Here is a 19,083-nt window from a genome sequence, read left to right as displayed (position 1 = left end):
GGTCTAAGCCTAAGTTGAGAACCTACCGTCTTATAAAAGACAGTTTTTCTGTAGAGCCTTATGTCAAGTTCAATCTGGACAGAAGAAAAAGGTCCTTGTGTGCACAGTTACGATCTGGAACGTTGCCCTTGGCACTGGAGACTGGTAGGTTTAATGCTACCCCTGAAGAAGACAGACTTTGTTTGCTCTGTGACCTGGGTGAAATTGAGAATGAGATTCATTTTCTATTCTATTGTACTGTCTATGATGAGGTAAGGGAGATACTGTTCAGTAAAATGTCCTCTATTTATGTTGACTTTTTTGAGATGGACGATTATGAAAAACTCGAGTTGTGTTTTAAGAAAGGCACTTTCTTTATTGGAAACTTTCTTTCCCAGGCATGGGAGCTAAGGCAAAATGTTATGTTCAGAAAATGATGTAATGATTTTGTTTTGCTGATATGGTGTATGTTATGTTATGCTGTGATTTAGTTTTATTACTGCGGCGTTGGCGTATGTTGTACTGCATAATATATCATATGTGTGTCTTGTAAGCCCATGAGGGCTGGGCACTGTCAAGTGCATGACACATTTAATAAAAATCAATCAATCAATCAATCAATCAATCAATCAATATCTACTTTTAGAAATGATATAGGCTGAAATCAAATCACTGTGCATAATTGTGAAAGTGTCTTTATTGACAGATGAAAAGTCTGTTATTTACCCTTTGTCACCACCTGGTGAGTAAATATATGTGTAACTAAAACCATTAAAATCGCGCAAAAAAGGTTGGGAACCCCTGTGTTACATAACTGGACAATCATGTAATTCAGGTTACAGCTCAAAAAACATGTTTTAGTATCACTAACCAAATCGATATTGAAATCAATCGAATCGGAATCGAATCGAATCGAATCGGGATTAATCGATTCGGAACCTTGTGAATCGGAATCGAATCGATTCTTGAAATTTGAACCAATACCCAACCCTAGTGATGGAGGTGTTTTTTTTGTCCAGCTGCTCGGGTGGTGATGGAGGTGCATTTGTTTTGTTGTCCAGGTGCTCGTGTGGTGATGGAGGTGCGTTTGTTTTGTTGTCCTGGTGCTCGTGTGGTGATGGAGGTGCGTTTGTTTTGTTGTCCAGGTGCTCGTGTGGTGATGGAAAGATACAATCATTTCCTAATCAAACTGTGTGTTTTTATGCAAATAACTACTATAGATGACAATAACAAAGGAAAAGAATAACATTTAGAATTTTGGATTGTTTACACTGACTTCAAGGCGGTTGAAATTATTTTTCGGGATGGTTCCGGGGTGCTGATGTCATTCTGCTGCTGCTGTTGTTTTGGTAAAAGTAATGCAAAAGTAGTGTAATAAGTAACGAGTTACTCTACACAGAAAGTAATATTGTAAAGTAACTTATTACTTTCAAATTAAAGTAACTAGTAATATGTAGTATATTACATTTTGAAAGTACTGTAACTTGCCCAACACTGGGTGTTTGTGTGGTGATGGAGGTGCGTTTGTTTTGTTTTCCAGCTGCTCGGGTGGTAATGGAGGTGCGTTTGTTTTGTTGTCCAGCTGCTCGGGTGGTGATGGAGGTGCGTTTGTTTTGTTGTCCAGCTGTTCGGGTGGTGATGGGGGTGCGTTTGTTTTGTTGTCCAGGTGCTCGTGTGGTGATGGAGGTGCGTTTGTTTTGTTGTCCAGGTGCTCGTGTGGTGATGGAAGTGCATTTGTTTTGTTGTCCTGGTGCTCATGTGGTGATGAAGGTGTGTTTGTTTTGTTGTCCAGGTGCTTGTGTGGTGATGGAGGTGTGTTTGTTTTGTTGTCTTGGTGCTCGGCTGGTGATGAGGTGTGTTTGTTTTGTTGTCCAGGTGCTCATGTGGTGATGGCGTGCCGGGACTTGACCCGGGCAGAGCACGCGGCGGAGGAGATCCGGGCGTCGACGGGAAACGGGAACGTGGCGGTGCGGCACCTGGACCTTGCCTCGCTGCACTCCGTACGACAGTTCGCCAAAGACTACCTGGCCAGCGAGGAGCGACTGGACATCCTCATTAACAACGCAGGTAAGGAGTACAGAGAGCCAAAGTCACATCCTCTTCCAGGTTTGGCATACGATCTCAGGGATGTCATTCCTATTAATTTTTCCATAGATGTTTTGTAAAATCCTTATAAAAAGATCAAGCTATATTCCGAATCAGGTGAGACCATACAACATTTCGCTTCGGGGGGAGGGGGGGGGGGGTGCATGGAGGGGATATAGCATTTTACAAAACATCTATGGGAAAATGAATGGGGAATGAAATCCCATAATGCCGAACCTGGAAGTGGGCATGACTTTAGCACTCTCATATCATATATCATTATTATTATTATCATAATGCTATCAGTCATCACATTCTTTATTGATTGATTGATTGATTGATTGATTGATTGATTGATTGATTGATTGATTGATTGTGGATAGAGAACAACAACATCCGGTATATACATCAGGGATATACGTGTAAACACTTATTTCCAACATGGTCCCTGGTCTTATAAAAACGGGACAAACAATAACATATAACATCATAAACAAAATAGAACAGTCAAGAATAAAAATAACGAGATATTGGAGATATTCCAATGTGATCTACCTGTCTGTCTGTCTGTCTGTCTGTCTGTCTGTCTGTCTGTCTGTCTGTCTGTCTGTCTGTCTGTCTGTCTGTCTCTCCACCTGTCTGTCTGTAGGAGTGATGATGTGTCCTTATTGGCTGACCGAAGACGGCTTTGAGACTCAGCTGGCTGTCAATCACCTGGGTCACTTCCTGCTGACCAATCTGCTGCTGCCCAAGCTGAAGAGCTCTGTCCCCAGCCGCGTGGTCAACGTGTCGTCCATCGCCCACCAGGGAGGTAAGACCTTTAGGTCCCTATCTTCCCAATGGCGGTAATTCTGAGTTATCGCCCGTTTTGTGCTGGAATAGCGCCACGCAAAGCCCTAATTGTGGGCGTGTCGGGACGCTGCGCTTCACGTCATCTCAGCGCAAACCCCGATAGGCGTGTTTATGCCCATATTAACAGGATTCACCACAAGTTGAGATCACTCCCCTTAACTCATTCTCTGCCAAAGACGTACTCGGACGTACTTTTAACAATGGCGTTCTGTGCCAAGGACGTACTCGGACGTACTTTCATGTTTTGCTTGTTTACATTAGATCAGACCCTTTCCCAGCCTGTGACATTGTTTCAAGTCAAACTGATGAAAGAAACCCGCTAAATCACGTTTAGTATTTATAGTATAGTCACCCATTTAGCAGTAAACAGAGTCCGAAACAGAGTCCGACGATCATGAGCGGCCATTTGTGCATTGAGCAGCATTTGCGGCCCCATTGAGCAGCTGCCTGTGATTCCTGTGTGCATGTGTGTGAGACTCGAGAGAGAGAGAGAGAGAGAGAAGAGAGAGAGAGAGAGAGAGAGAGAGAGAGAGAGAGAGAGCGAGCGAGCGAGCATAAGGGTTCATTTGGTCCGTCCAGTCTTGGACTATCTGGTAAATAAGTTCCAGGAAGTAAAAGTCAGTAAAAACTTTTTTTTATTTTTATTTTTATTTTTTTGGGAAAACAAATACTGTATATGTCTGATGTGTCACTGAGGCAAAAAATAAAAGGCTCAAAAGAGAATTCTGCTTGAAACGGTGTCCTTCACTAAAAACCTCTTTTTATCATATTTCTGTCCAAAGGAGCGCATTTTTAGTGAAAACAAGCTAACTTCCACTGCTTGTAACTAAACAAGGAAACATGGGAGAGTTTCAGTTTTTTACAAGGGGTAAGAAGAGAGTCTCTGCTTTATTGTGAGATATGTTGTGTAATTTTATTCCTAGCACAGAATATTCTGTGGGTCCTGGAAGATCAGGAAATATGCTCAAAATCCTGGCACTGGGAGCACACAGACCGAAATGACCCTGGCAGAGAATGAGTTAAAAGCCACAGCGTCACCGCCTGCACATCTGTGACAGGCAGCAGCTTCTTTCTTGCTCAGTGCAAGCAGAGTGACAGAGTGAGAGAGAGAGAGAAAGAGAGAGAGAGAGAGAAAAGAGAGGGAGAGATTTAAAGAGAGATAAGTGGAAGAATCGTTCACTTTGTGATGCAAGCATGACATTTTGGACAAACACTCTCCAAGGGCCACTCTTTTGAAAAAGGGTGCTGGCCACTCAAAAGTCCAAGATGGCAGCCCTTTTTCAAGATGGCTTCCACGAGTTGTACTAAATGAGCATGTAACCTATGTTTGGTAACATAAAATGTTTTATGAGTCTCACATTTCTTTATTATAAGTGTTATTTTTGTCATAACTACTATGTGAATTGCTGTAGCAAAGATGGTGTACAAGATGGCCGCCATAAAACTAGCTGTGGTGATATCTCATGATCTAAAATACATAATAACCCAGGGTCTATACATACTGTAGGTTTTTGGGGTTGTGGATGAAAGGCGCTGGCCACTCAAAAATTCAATATTGCGACTATTTTTCAGGATGACCGCCATTTCTATCGAATGCTCATCATATCAATGTAATTAATTTGAGTAAAACAGTCTGTTTATGGTATAAACCGAGGTTTTGGGGTTCATATAATTGAGAAGGAATGTTACTTTGCATGAAACAGCTAGTTGAAAATAGCTGTATCAAAGATGGCGTCCAAGGTGTCCGCCACAAAACAAATATTTTTAATATCTCAGTAACTAATAAAGATAGAGACACACTTATTTGGTCTAACCCCAAGGTTGTTGGGGTCAAGGAATTAGATAGCCATGTTGTTTTGGCCCTAAGTACCACCTAGGATTAAAAAAAAATATATCCATGTCTGCCCCCATGGGTTAGGTTTAGGGTTAGTCACATTGGTATTTGTTTGTTTACAAAGCCATCCTGGGCCAGCTACCAATTTACTTAAGCACCTCGCTCACTTAATCTAGAGGTGGTCATTACAATCTGAGATCAAAAACCTCTATCCCATATCATGTTCCTACTGTGGGAACTGAGTTTGGGAAACATGCCTTTAGCTATGCTGCTCCTTTCTCCTGGAACCTGCTACAAAAGGATTTGAAATTACATTCCCTCATTACGATGGATCATTTCAAAGAACAAATTGGACAACTGCTGGCAAAGTGCTCATGTTTTTAAATTTGCCTTCATTTGAATTGCGAACCAATTTTATTTACTTTTCGTGTGACCCTATTGTCTTGTATTTTTTACTTGTGTTGGTTTTAATGTATTATATGTGGAATATGCTGCTTTCTTAGCCAGGGCCTACTTGAAAAATACATGGAAATCTCAATGTGATTACCCTGGTTAAATAAAGGATAAATAAAATAAAATAAAAAATTAAAGCCAAAAGAACAATAACCCTCTAATTGTCCATAAACGTATGGAACATGTCAAAAATATAGGGTTGGGGCCCTAAATACTGTAACATCCCCACACATCCCCCACCAGTTGAAAAAACTGGTGCTGAACTAAAAGAGACTCAAGGTAAAGAAAGGAATGTCTGCATCAGCATATTGAATAACTAAGTAGCCTATTTAGTGTATAGTATAGCTTACAGTTATAAAGTGTTCCCAAAAAAGTACAGTTTCTCAGTAGTAAGGCACTAATGAGAAATACAGCAATGAGTCAACAGTGTGACCACATGCCCTGCTCTCCCCTACATAAAGCAATCTTATTTAACCATTCAACTTCCTGTGGAATACCTTGTCACTACTGTATACAAGGTGGTGACCAATAAGACAGTCAGACACAGTTTCTGGGTTGATTTGTCTTACTGACTGGTTGTGTGCAGGCATGCCTGCCTGCAGGCAGTGTGTGTCATAATATCCTGAGGATGATGTAAAGCAGATAGAGGAAGGAGACGAGGCCCCAAAGTGTCACAACTCATTTAGCAAACTATCTCCTTTCTTTGTTACTTCTTCTCATCCACCCTTCCTCTTTTTAAATTCAACTCTTCTGCTTGAAACTCTCCTCCATCTGTTCATACTTGCCTTTGCTACTACCCTCTCCTTCCTACCTCCTCTCACCTTTTCTTTTGCACCACAGGTTTCAAAAATGTATTAAACATGGGTAATTTACAGCAGGGCGATGTGGGAAATTAAGACTTTAATCATGAGAGAGATAACGAGGAAAAGAGTGGAAGAGAGATACAAAGTATGGAGACAAGATATGTGGGTTTTTATCCTCATCTAGACTTGGACAACTAAACCACCATTTTTTGGGGATTGATTTCTGATTAAGGCCGAGGGGCAATCCTTTTACCTCAAAGTGATACCGCACATTCAGATGGGATACAACTAGGTTCGGGTGACCTACACCTAGCCCGATCATTCATCCAGTGGCATTAGTCCTGTGTGATCTGTACACCTTCCGGGTAAGTATACATGAACGAGACATGTATAGCCCCTCTTACCCTTGGCTCGGCTCTCCCGCGCTGGCACACCCTGTCAATTCAGGTGTGGTATCAACTTACTATTATTACTAGCTAATTGATTGGGGGCTGTTAGACAGCATTTAAGACACTAACCTATACTATCACTATTAATCACAGTATTAGTAAAACTAGATCAGCTCACACTGAACCCCATGATGAGTTCCACAGCACTGATGTCACCAGTGTGCCCTGGTTGCGCGCTGACATTCACTCTATTAAACTAAGCTAAATTGTGCTCTGACAAGAAAACTAATAGCTCTATTGGAATCCACAACCCCAAAAACCTATGTATAGACCCAAAAACTGGGTTTCTATGTATTTTAGATCATGAGATATCATCACAGCTAGTAGTGATGCGCGGGTCACCCAGAACCTGCCGGGTCCCGTGGGCTGGGCCGCCCCGCAGGCGGGCTGGGTTGGCAAATTATGAAAATATCGCAGGTGGGGGCGGGGCAGGCTCAGAACGTGACAAAGCAACATTATTAAATAATTTAGAGCAGTGAAACACGCAGAGTAATTAACCTTAAAGACGTGAACTCTCTCTCACACGTAGGTCTACACACAATCAGACAGACTCCTGCTGCACTCTCTATAGCCTATATGGAGTAGGCCTAAAGAAACGCTTCAATGAGGTAGCCTATGTGCTCTCAAAACAAACATTTTGGAAGGATTATTCGCTGTAATTATTATTTGAAGTGTCCATAAAACTAATGCCACCGCAGATTTTCTGTTGTGGACTCGACTGTGATCTATTTGTCAAATTTACTGCAACGTGAGTAGGCTGTGAAGAATTGAGAGCGCATGAGGTAATTAAAAGAAATGGGGAAGAATAAGAACTGTTTCTGTAGCCTGCATAGTGCCTACCTCTATACCTGCTACCTCCATTTGAAACACTGCAGTCACGCCATCCGCACTTTGGGGAAGCGTAGTCGCGCTATCTGAAGACCACGGATTAATTGAAGAAAGACCGACATGAAAGCAGCCGCACAACTCATCCAGAGCAGTAGGCTACAACTGTTGTTGCGCAGGCAGCATGTGAGTGTCTGTGTGTGTGTGTGTGTGTGTGTGTGTGTGTGTGTGTGTTTGTGTGTGTGAGATAGAGAGAGAGAGAGGGGAGAGAGACAGAGTTATTAGCTACTTTGCACACCTTGGAAGCTCTGCTGTGCTCCTCCTGAGTCTGGAGACATATTACATTAAATTGGCCGTTGCGGGCTGCTGGGTTGGGCTGGGTTGGGAATTTTCAGATATTTTAACGGGCTAGGCGGGGCGGGCTGGCTCCAATGACGGGTTGGGTTGGGGCGGGCCTTAAAAAACCCTCACCCGCGCATCACTAACAGCTAGTTTTATGGTGGCCATCTTGCACGCCATCTTTGCTGCAGCATTTCACATAGTAGTTATGACAAAAATAACACTTATAATACAGAAATGTGAGACCCATAAAACATTTTATGTTACCAAACATAGGTTACATGCTCATTTAGTACAACTCGTGGAAGCCATCTTGAAAAAGGGTGGCCATCTTGGATTTTTGAGTGGCCAGGGCCCTTTTTCAAAAGAGTGGACCTTGAAGAGTATCTGTGCCAAATTTCATGCTTGCATCACAAAGTGAACGATCCTTCTGAAATATGCAATTATCTGCTGCACTCAAGGGGCAACCCCACCCCCTTTCCCCTGAGGACGCAGAAGTCTTTATTTAAGCTGTCATTCCTCAAATGGCTACTTGAGGCAGGGCCCAGGAGTCCCGTTGTTCCTGTTTAAATGCCCAACTTTCTAACTGTAATTAAACATATTTAGACCCTTGTCATTAACACGGTTTTGGTCTATATAGCTGATTTCACCTTTTCATAACATATGTGGGGGGGGAATATATTTGATAACTCGCCCGTTTACATTTGATAAGGGTTTAAAGTTATGCATAATTGAGGGCGTGTCCGAGTGAGTGGACTGGGCTGCTCTGCTGCCACAGCCCAGCCGTCTATGAGCCCAGCCTGTTTGCTAAGTACTGTGGCTAACGTTAGGCTAATTGTCTGACCTGGCGGTCGCGTTTGTCGTGTTGCGGTCTTTTTTTTAATCAATATTGGACAGTAAATATGTTTTCTTGCGATGCTGTTGCTTGTATTAACCGTACCTCGAAGAAAGGTGGTTTGCACTGTTTTCGGTGAGTGAATGAAGTTGTCGGTATTACGCTTTAGAATACAGCCCGCAAATAAGCATGTAGTTAGAGTATAACAACGGGTTTTAGGGCTGTAGTTATAGTCTAACTACGGGGTTTAAGGAGTGAATTATAAGATCTGTACTTATAGTCTAACTACGGGGTTTAAGGAGTGTAGTTATAGTATAACAACGGGGTTTAAGGAGTGTAGTTATAGTCTAACAACAGGGTTTAAGGAGTGTAGTTAGAGTATAACAACGGGTTTAAGGAGTGTAGTTAGAGTATAACAACGGGGTTTAAGGAGTGTAGTTAGAACAACGGGGTTTAAGGAGTGAAAAAATACTTTAACTAGAGGGTAACAAGATCTGTACTTATAGTCTAACTACGGGGTCGCGGGCTGTATTATGAAGCAGGGGACAAATGTTTGTACTTATAGGCTAATTATGGGGTACCACACTGTACTTACAGGGTAACTACAGGGTTTAAGGAGTGTAGTTAGAGTATAACAACAGGGTTTAAGGAGTGTAGTTAGAGTATAACAACGGGGTTTAAGGAGTGTAGTTAGAGTATAACAACGGGGTTTAAGGAGTCTAGTTAGAGTATAACAACGGGGTTTAAGGAGTCTAGTTAGAGTATAACAACGGGGTTTAAGGAGTGTAGTTAGAGTATAACAACGGTTATACTCTAACTACACTGTTATACTGTTATACTCTAACTAGACTCCTTAAACCCCGTTGTTATACTCTAACTACACTCCTTAAACCCCGTTGTTATACTCTAACTAGACTCCTTAAACCCCGTTGTTATACTCTAACTACACTCCTTAAACCCTGTTGTTATACTCTAACTAGACTCCTTAAACCCCGTTGTTATACTCTAACTAGACTCCTTAAACCCCGTTGTTATACTCTAACTAGACTCCTTAAACCCCGTTGTTATACTCTAACTACACTCCTTAAACCCCGTTGTTATACTCTAACTACACTCCTTAAACCCCGTTGTTATACTCTAACTAGACTCCTTAAACCCCGTTGTTATACTCTAACTACACTCCTTAAACCCCGTTGTTATACTCTAACTACACTCCTTAAACCCCGTTGTTATACTCTAACTACACTCCTTAAACCCCGTTGTTATACTCTAACTACACTCCTTAAACCCCGTTGTTATACTCTAACTACACTCCTTAAACCCCGTAGTTACCCTGTAAGTACAGTGTGCTACCCCGTAATTAGCCTATAAGTACAAACATTTGTCCCCTGCTTCATAATACAGCCCGCGACCCCGTAGTTAGACTATAAGTACAAATCTTGTTACCCTCTAGTTAAAGTATTTTTTCACTCCTTAAACCCCGTTGTTATACTCTAACTACACTCCTTAAACCCTGTTGTTATACTCTAACTACACTCCTTAAACCCGTTGTTATACTCTAACTACACTCCTTAAACCCTGTTGTTAGACTATAACTACACTCCTTAAACCCCGTTGTTATACCATAACTACACTCCTTAAACCCCGTTGTTATACTATAACTACACTCCTTAAACCCCGTAGTTAGACTATAAGTACAGATCTTATAATTCACTCCTTAAACCCCGTAGTTAGACTATAACTACAGCCCTAAACCCCGTTGTTATACTCTAACTACATGCTTATTTGCGGGCTGTATTCTAAAGCGTTACCTTCTGTGCTAATAATGCTAGCATGATAACATTATCCTTTTCACACACACTGAATATACCGAAATGCTAGATTTGATCATGGACTTAACGCTAATGTTAATCAAAAACGGCCGCACTCATAACGTTAAGGTGTGTTTGACCTAATAGAAATATTAACGTTAATGCACTCACATTTCAGCGTGGTTACAGATGTAACCTATTTAACGCTAGCTAGCTAGCTACAGTAGATGTTTGGAGCATCGGTTTAGGTTAACGTGAATGTGACTGAGACCTGTCGGCTTGATATCATATTCCAGATGCAACCTAGCTAACGCTAGATGTTAAGCTCCACACTGCTGTAGGAGTAAAATCAAATGTATCAAGCCTTGATATCATATTCCAACGTGAATTCAGCTGAGGAGTTCCCTCAACTTTCAACTTTTTTATTGTAATTTTGTGTAAATTTAGCCTACCTCAACCTAACATTATGTGGGATGACCACTGCCTCAAGGTCCCGGCGCAACGGCAGAAAAGGTGGGTAGCCTCGTCAGACTGGGTGGCCTGGATGTAGCCATGTTAGCTAGCTTGATGTTAGCAGGTTGTCTGCTAGCTAGCCTCAGGCCGCTAGCTTGGGAAGCAAGGTGAGTGTGTTTGTCAGCACGTAGGAAGCAAGGTGGGCGTGTTTGTCAGCACGTAGGTTCACCCCATAGCTTATGCTAATCGGTGCTCATCTCACGCCCCTCCTAGCTCCACCCTCTCAACCCCCACCTTCGCACTAAAACCAAGATGGCAACGTCCAATTCGTTTATGGCTTGAACTCCTCCAGAGAGGAGAAATTCAATGCGATGGTTCTGTCAATTATATTTACAGTCATTGGCTGCACTAAGGGGGGAGAACGAGAGAGGGAAGAGAGAATTGGAGGATGAACCAGTTCAGATTCGTAACGAAAATTGATGCTTTTGTAATTAGTAGCCTTTTAATTAGTCATTTCGCTCATATAGGCTATAACATACACATTTAAAAATATTAATTTCTTTAACTCATTGAGTGCCAGCCACTTTTGGAAAACAGATGCTCCCAGTGCCAGCCCTTTCAAAGCGTTTTCAGTGATTTCTTGAGGCCCACAGAATATTGTGTGATATTACTACAGTATGTAAACACCGAACACGCACAAAGAACGAGGAGACTCTATTGTATCATCAGCAAAAAAAAGTTTATTGATACCATTTTCCGTTCTTTAGTTATCAGCCGGAGAAGATAGGTTGTTTTCACCAAAAACAGACGTTTCAAATTAGAAGCTGAGATAATGAGCCTTTTGTGAAATGAAGCATTTCAAGCACATTCACTGACTCTGAAGATAATATTTTCTGATGTAGTGACGTGGTGTAGTTGTGTGGTGCCCTGCGTGCCCCACCCCCCTCTCCCCCCCCTCAGCTGCAAACTCCTCCCCACACTAACACACAGCCTAACACGCACCCAGCGTCTATTTTCGGAGCGCTCCGTTTTTGTGCGCCGGCTCCCAGCGCAACACCGAAAAGCCAAACCGGACTGCTGAGAATGGTTTGGCCCTTCGGCGTCGGGTGCTGCTTTTCTGGCGGCTAATCGTGTGGAGAAACTATGCAGCAGAGACAGAGGGGCTCAGTTGTGGGAGCGGATTGACTGCTGTTCGCAGCTAACGTTAGCTCCAGCCAGAGCAATCTATACGGCTCTGGCTCCAGCATCGGTTTCCGTTTCATCACGGGGCTTCTTCTGCTGTTTTTCCTCACCTTTCTCTAATCTGGAGAGCACTGTCGCCACCTAATGGGTCCGTAAAATAGGTTATACACCTTCAATAGCTACAATATTTTTACAGGAGATGCATGAGGCTTTGATCCACGTCCCACCGTCAAAAAACGCATTTGACGCCGATCGACGTCATTGGCACTCAACGTTACTATTTGATTTGACGCCGATCGACGTCATTGGCACTCAATGAGTTAATAGGGTAGGGATGTGTGCAATTTTAATTCTAGCCTATTTCAATAGCCTATACCAGAATTGTCCACTCGGGTTGAGCTATTGTTGCATGGTGCAATGGTGCAGGGAGAGAGGTTACTGTATACTATCAATGGTTACTGTATAGCCTACTGGCCGGTGTTGTGTCAGAAAGTGATTTCGATCCGCGGGACCACGCACAGTGCTGCCTCGGTGCCTCGGCAGTGCCTCTACCACCCTGTGCACCGACCCCCCCGGGCTGCCTACCCGGCCCAACTCACACCTTCTCCGGGAAGACCCCCCTTCAGGACACGGCACACTAGCCGAACACAAAGCACCCCTCCCCACGCTACACACAGACTCCCGCCCCGCCAGACCCTCGTTCCCCTGGTAATCCAATTCAAAACGCAAATCACTTTTTCGTACAAAACCATGACAAACTAATTCTCATTGTTAAATCAAGGTGTGTTTTTTTCTGCAGTGTAGGTTAGTTGAAAATCAACGTGGCATTCTGAGGAGGGAAGTGTGTCCGCGCAAGAGCCGTGCGTAATGGGCCTATCCAAGCGAGGATTTCCTGCACTGCGCTGGAGAATGCTATCTGCGCTCAGGCATACGCCTGGTGTAGTGGGGTTGTTTGCACTAAGACCAGAATTAAAATTGAGAGCACCCAAGGCTTTTTTTTCTAACACATTGCGCTGGAACACCTATTTTGGAATGGGCAACGCCCAAACCTCTCTTTGCGCTCGGCACATACCGACGGTATCTTCGCCAGAGCGCTAAATGACACTTGCGCGAGACACATAATAGGCTAGAGGCCCATGGACACGCCTGCGCCACGCCTACACCTGTGTCATCCCAGCGGAAAACTGGACGGTGGAGGCAGACAATAGCTTAAGACACTGGGAAGATAGCAATAAGAGGCATGCAAACGCAGCGCAAACGATAGCGCCATACGAAGATAGGGCTCTTAACCTTTAGTTCACCTAAATCAAAAATGCATCTTTTTCCTCTTACCTGTAGTGCTGTTTATCCATAGATGTAACTGGATGAGATTTGGCTTGTGGTGCAAAATAATAATAATAATAATAATAATAATAATAATAATAATAATAATAATAATAATAATAATAATAATAATAATAATAATAATAACCCAAAAACTAAACAGCAAAGTATTTTTCCAGAGATTATGACTCGGTTACCCAAGATAATCCACAGACCTTGTTGTGAGCAGTTGGAATATTTTCTTTTGACCGAACCACTAGCTAAGGGTGTAGTTCGGTTGAAAGAAAATAATTCCTACATGGAAACAAATAGGAATAATATTTATATTTGGGGGTGAACTGTCCCTTTAACCTACTGTGGTAGATTGTGTTGTGAACTGTTGGACTGTTGTTGTAATGTTGCACTGTTGAGCTTGTTTATTCTTCTAATCTTCAGGTCAAATAGATTTTGAGGACCTGTTCTTCAGCAGGAAGCCGTACACCGCGCTGGCTAGCTACAGACAGAGCAAGCTTGCTAACGTGCTGTTCAGCAGGGAGCTGGCCCGCAGGCTGACAGGTGAAACACGACACGCTAGCTATATTCACATGGGCCGACACGGTGGCCATTTTGAACACTCAGGGTGTAAAAGGAATAGCTTGTGTTGAATACTTTGGGTGCCTTGAAAAGTGCTGTAGCCTATACATCCAATGAATTATTTAGCTGTAGTTGAACAAGTGTAAGTGTAAGCAACATGTAAGTGACTTCAGATAGTCTGAACAGTTAGCACTGCAGCAATCCGAGGAAGAACAATTCCTTGAATTTAGCAGGAAGTTAGCTAGCTAGCTTACTAGTTAGCTTGCTGCTAGCGCAGTGGTTCCCAAACTGTGGTGGTCCGCAGAATACAGACAACAATTTTTACATACACATTAACTCTGAGGACGTAGGCTTCGACCGATTTTCGGAAATATTGCAATATTTTCGAAATATGATTTTGAAAATGTAGCTACTTTCAAAGGCTGCGGGTTCAGTTTTAAAGCCAGAGTGAAGTTTCTGGCATCACATGAAGCTATAAGACCTAAGGCATTGATCGGTGCCAACCATGTCATGCTAGCTTGGTGGCTAAATAATGCTCAAAATCTCTGCAAAATTTCGGGGAGGGAAAAAACATTTTGAAAGGGGTCCTCTTTTTGTGTGTGTGTGCGCACACACGTGTGCGCGTGCGTGTGTGTGTGTCTCCGTTTGAACCAGTAGCCTTATGTTGTTATTTTGCCTTTCTGACGCTACTATATCAGCACAGTTTATTTTCTGGGGTGTGTGTGTGGGGGGGATTGTTTCTATCCGCAGTGGAAGTGATCCCTGGGAAATTTGGTTGGTACATAGTCATTTGTATGATCTTGGTTCACACCAGAGGACTGGACTCGCTCTTTCAGTTTCAGTGTTCAGTGTAGATCCAGTAGTTGTGTGATGGAGGGGTGACACTGACAGCCTTCCAGTGAAATCAAATGAAGCGTCTAGCTAATAGAGAGCCAAAGTGGAACGTCACTTCCTGCTTCAGCACTGTACCTGAGATTTTCAGCCGCCATTTATTTTCCCATACACATTTCGTAAAATGTGTATAAAAATAGTTTTACTTGTTCAAACCAAACGGTTCAGATATATTCAGAAACAGGAGAGATCGCATAACATTTCTCTGGGACCAAACCGTAAGAAAAATGCGGGTTTAAAAAAAAAAAAATTCAATGTTGTTTTTTTAAGTTTTGGTCTGAGTGAAATGTTCTATGGTCTCTCCCGAGTCCCGATTATAGTGTTAGCTGAACCGTTTGGTCCGACGAAGTACAACTATTTTATAAGCATTTTACGAAATGTCTATGGGAAAATAAATGGTGGCTGAAAATCTCTGGTACAGTGCTGAAGCAGGAAGTGACGTTCCACTTTGCCTCTCTATGAAGAGGAAAAGGCAATGCCCTTCTGTACTGTAAGTGACCAGCATCATGTCTTTAAGTTTAGTCAAACTCAATCAGTATTGTTGATAGACTGAGCGGGACAGATAGATGGACGGAGGTATGTTTCCAGATTTTCTTTAGTTTCCCCCAACATGTCACCTCACATAATGTGAGGACTAAAGTGATCTGACTCTGCCTGTACTGCCCCCTCAGGCTCAGGTGTGTGTGCATTCAGCCTGCACCCCGGGGTGATCCGGACAGAGCTGGGCCGTCATGTTCAAAGCTGGTTCCCCCTGCTGGGGGTGCTGCTGAGCGCGCCCTCCCTGCTGCTGATGAAGACGCCCACACAGGGCAGCCAGACCTCCATCTACTGTGCTGTGACCCCCGGCCTGGAGGCCAGGAGTGGGGCCTACTTCAGGTAGGGAGGGGGGCCTACTTCAGGTAGAGGAGGGAGCCTACTTCAGGTACAGTAGGGAAGGGGGCCTACTTCAGATAGGGAGGGGTCTAGGTAGGGAGGGACCTACTTTAGATAGGGAGGGGTCTACTTCAGGTTCAGGTAGGGAGGGGGGCCTACTTCAGGTAGAGAGGGGTCTACTTCAGGTAGGGAGGGGGGCCTACTTCAGGTAGAGGAGGGAGCCTACTTCAGGTAGGGAAGGGGGCCTACTTCAGGTTGGGAGGGGCCTACTTCAGATATGGCCCAATTCCATCGCAACTAGTAGCGCGGTCCCGCTCCGCTCGACTCGATAAATGGTCTCATCCCACCGGTAAAACCCGGCCCAGCCCGGTTAGATTTGAGGCTGAGTGAGTCGTGCTACTTTTGGTCCCTGCCTCGTCGGGGTTCTATTCTGCGAACCCGGGTTCATACGGTGACGTGAAAACATTGTAGACGACTGATTGGTCAGGCAGAATCGTGTTTACTGTCTATCCTACTGACTGTCAATGCAGCGCTGCAAACCAGTTTAGTGGGGGCTTACCTTCTCTTATATTATGTTATTTCCATCAGTCTTTTGTGTTGCTGCCTTCGGCGCTGGTGAAATAAAATCGATCTCCTTGCTCAGCTTTAACATGCGCTCCTCGGGAAGCCCTTTGTAGTTGCCTCCGCTAGGCCGCAGGCGAAGCCGCGGGTCTTGCCTGTTGAGCTGCCGCTGGGGTTCTCCTCGTAGCGCCTCTCCCGTCCCCGCGCAGTGCATGCATGTGAGTTTGAGTAACAACAAAGTGATATCCATTCTCCTAGCCGATTGTCACATTTGCCCATATACACTGTAGGTCATTTAGAGGCACCAGTATTTCATAATCAGTTTAAAAGTTCCGTGTATTGATTTCATTTTAACGTTATACTTATAGCCTACTTCGGCAATGGGCGGAGGGCAGATATGCGGTCCCATTGACGACCAGGTGTGGGCGGAGGCAAGTAAACTTGCTATGGAAACAGAGTCTATATCAAGTAGAGCCGAGTAATACCAGATAGAGTGGAGCTGTACTGTGCTGTTATATGTGGTGGAAATGAGCCAATAGGGAGGGTCTAGGTAGGGAGCGGCCTACTTTAGATAGGGAGGGGTCTACTTCAGGTTCAGGTAGGGAGGGGGGCCTACTTCAGGTAGGGAGGGGTCTACTTCAGGTAGGGAGGGTGGTTCTACTTCAGGTAGGGAGGGGGGCCTACTTCAGGTAGGGAGGGGCCTATTCAGGTAGAGAGGGGTCTACTTCAGGTAGGGAGGGGTCTACTTCAGGTAGGGAGGAGTCTACTTCAGGTAGGGAGGGGGGTCTACTTCAGGTAGGGAGGGGGGCCTACTTCAGGTAGGGAGGGGTCTACTTCAGGTATACGGGGGTCTACTTCAGGTAGGGAGGGGGGCCTACTTCAGGTAGGGAGGGGTCTACTTCAGGTAGGGAGGGGGGCCTACTTCAGGTAGGGAGGGGTCTACTTCAGGTAGGGATGGGGGTCTACTTCAGGTAGGGAGGGGGGCCTACTTCAGGTAGAGGAGGGAGTCTACTCCAAGTAGGGGGAGGGGCCGACTTCAGGTAGAGGAGGGGGCCGACTTCAGGTAGGGGAGGCGGCCTACTTCAGGTAGGGGAGGGATCTACTTCAGATATACGGGGGTCTACCTCAGGTAGGGAGGGGTCTACTTCAGGTAGGGAGGGGGGCCTACTTCAGGTAGGGAGGGGTCTACTTCAGGTAGGGATGGGGGTCTACTTCAGGTAGGGGAGGGAGACCTACTTCAGGTAGGGAGGGGCCTACTTCAGGTAGGGGAGGCAGGCTTACTTCAGGTAGGGAGAGACCTACTTCAGGTCAGGGAGGAGCCTACTTCAGGTAGAGGAGGGGGGCCTAGTTCAGGTGGGGGAGGGGGCCTACTTCAGGTAGAACATTTCACCTGAACCAAAACTAAAACTAAAATAAAATGGGACACCTTTTTTGTTTTGGTCAGAGTGAATGTTCTATGTTCTCTCTTTTATAAGCATTTTATAAACTTTTTATAAGCATTTAAAGAAATGTGACCTCATGCTGTACCAGTAAAAATTCAACCAATAAAATATAACTGATTTTCCACTCTCTCATCCAATCAATCTGCCCCTCTTTCCCAAACTGATATCCTGTTGCTTTATACCTTTGAATGACCCCTTCCCTGTTATCTCCTGCCCTAATGTTTCATGAGGTTCCATTGTGTGTGTGTGTGTGTGTGTGTGTGTGTGTGTGTGTGTGTGTGTGTGTGTGTGTGTTTGTGTGTGTAGTGACTGTGCAGAGAAGGAGGCGGCTCCTGAAGGGCGGGACGACGCCGTGGCGAGGAGGCTGTGGAAGGAGAGCGCGCGATTGGTCGGATTGATGGACACAGAAGACTGACGATTAAATAATGATTATTAATCTATGATCACATAATCAGACACATAATTTATGAACCAATCAATCAATTTCATATTTATATAGCGCCAAATCACAACAAGAGTTATCTCAAGGCGCTGAATGTATCTACATGGTCAGGGTGGAACAGGCGTTCGGTATCTCCCAGCTATACGCCAAACATTCCTGAAGTAGGAAGTAGCGCGACATTGAGATAAGCCCTCGTCTTTCACACCGGAGAGTGTTCAAAGTCGGCATTTCAACCATGAGTGATATGTTTTCCTTTATAATAAGGTTTTGATATTTAAGCATTTTTTATTTTTAAGGAATGCTTTTCTTATTTAACCACAACCACACCATTTCCCTAACCTAACCAAGTTATTTTAGTTGCCTAAATTTGACCATAAACTTAAACCTAACCTTAACCAAACTTGTTTTAGCTGCCTAAACAAAACTATTACAACCATTTTCAAGTTGATCATGTTAAAGGGACTAGACAGCACGAGCTGCACGCAAAATTAACAATCGGCGTATTCACTGCACGCTATTTGCATGTGTAAAGTGGTGTTATTTGTACGCAGTTTGTGAGACCGGGTTGGAACAGGAATCAGCTGTTTTCAGCTTCAGAGTTAAATTCAGAACTGAAGCAGCTGTGTTTGTTTGTTTGCTTGTGTTTGTTTGCTTGTGTGTTTACACCAGATTGAATTGAAAATAAAGGTCAGACTAGGCTGAAGCACGTTGTCCTGTGAAAACCTCATTGCTGCAGCAGTTTGCTGGCGTTCAGGCCCGCAGGCTGCTGTTCTTAGCTCCTGTTCTGTGTTGGAAAGTAACTCAGTACATTTACTAGTTGGTAGTTCTGAGCAGAGCCGTGTATATATGGCTCATTTCCACCACATATAACAGCACAGTACAGCTCTACTCGATCTGGTCTTACTCGGCTCTACTTGATATAGACTCTGTTTCCATAGCAAGTTTACTCGCCTCCGCCCACACCTGGTCATCATAGCGACCGCATATCTGCCCTCCGCCCATAGCCAGAGTAGGCTATAACGTTAAAATTAAATCCATACACGGAACTTTTAAACTGATTATGAAATACTGGTGCCTC

At 44.1% G+C, this 19,083-nt stretch overlaps 1 protein-coding gene across 1 annotated transcript in view; it reads left to right on the top strand.

Moving 5' to 3' along the window:
• LOC310787016 (retinol dehydrogenase 13) overlaps nt 1–17,978 on the top strand; it is a gene marked incomplete at its 3' end in the record, with an annotated part of 43,534 nt that extends 25,556 nt beyond the window's left edge. The window contains exons 2-6 of the mRNA XM_083648338.1: nt 1,855–2,046; nt 2,714–2,875; nt 13,659–13,778; nt 15,359–15,563; nt 17,870–17,978. Of these exons, the coding sequence (XP_083504464.1) occupies nt 1,855–2,046; nt 2,714–2,875; nt 13,659–13,778; nt 15,359–15,563; nt 17,870–17,978 (788 nt within the window). The remainder of the gene's footprint in view (nt 1–1,854; nt 2,047–2,713; nt 2,876–13,658; nt 13,779–15,358; nt 15,564–17,869) is intronic.
• Nucleotides 17,979–19,083: the final 1,105 nt, after the last annotated feature.

The sequence above is a fragment of the Poromitra crassiceps genome (genome assembly GCF_964638095.1).
Source record: "Poromitra crassiceps genome assembly, chromosome: 1".
NCBI classification, from domain to species: domain Eukaryota; kingdom Metazoa; phylum Chordata; class Actinopteri; order Beryciformes; family Melamphaidae; genus Poromitra; species Poromitra crassiceps.
This window is presented reverse-complemented; position numbering and strand designations above follow the sequence as displayed.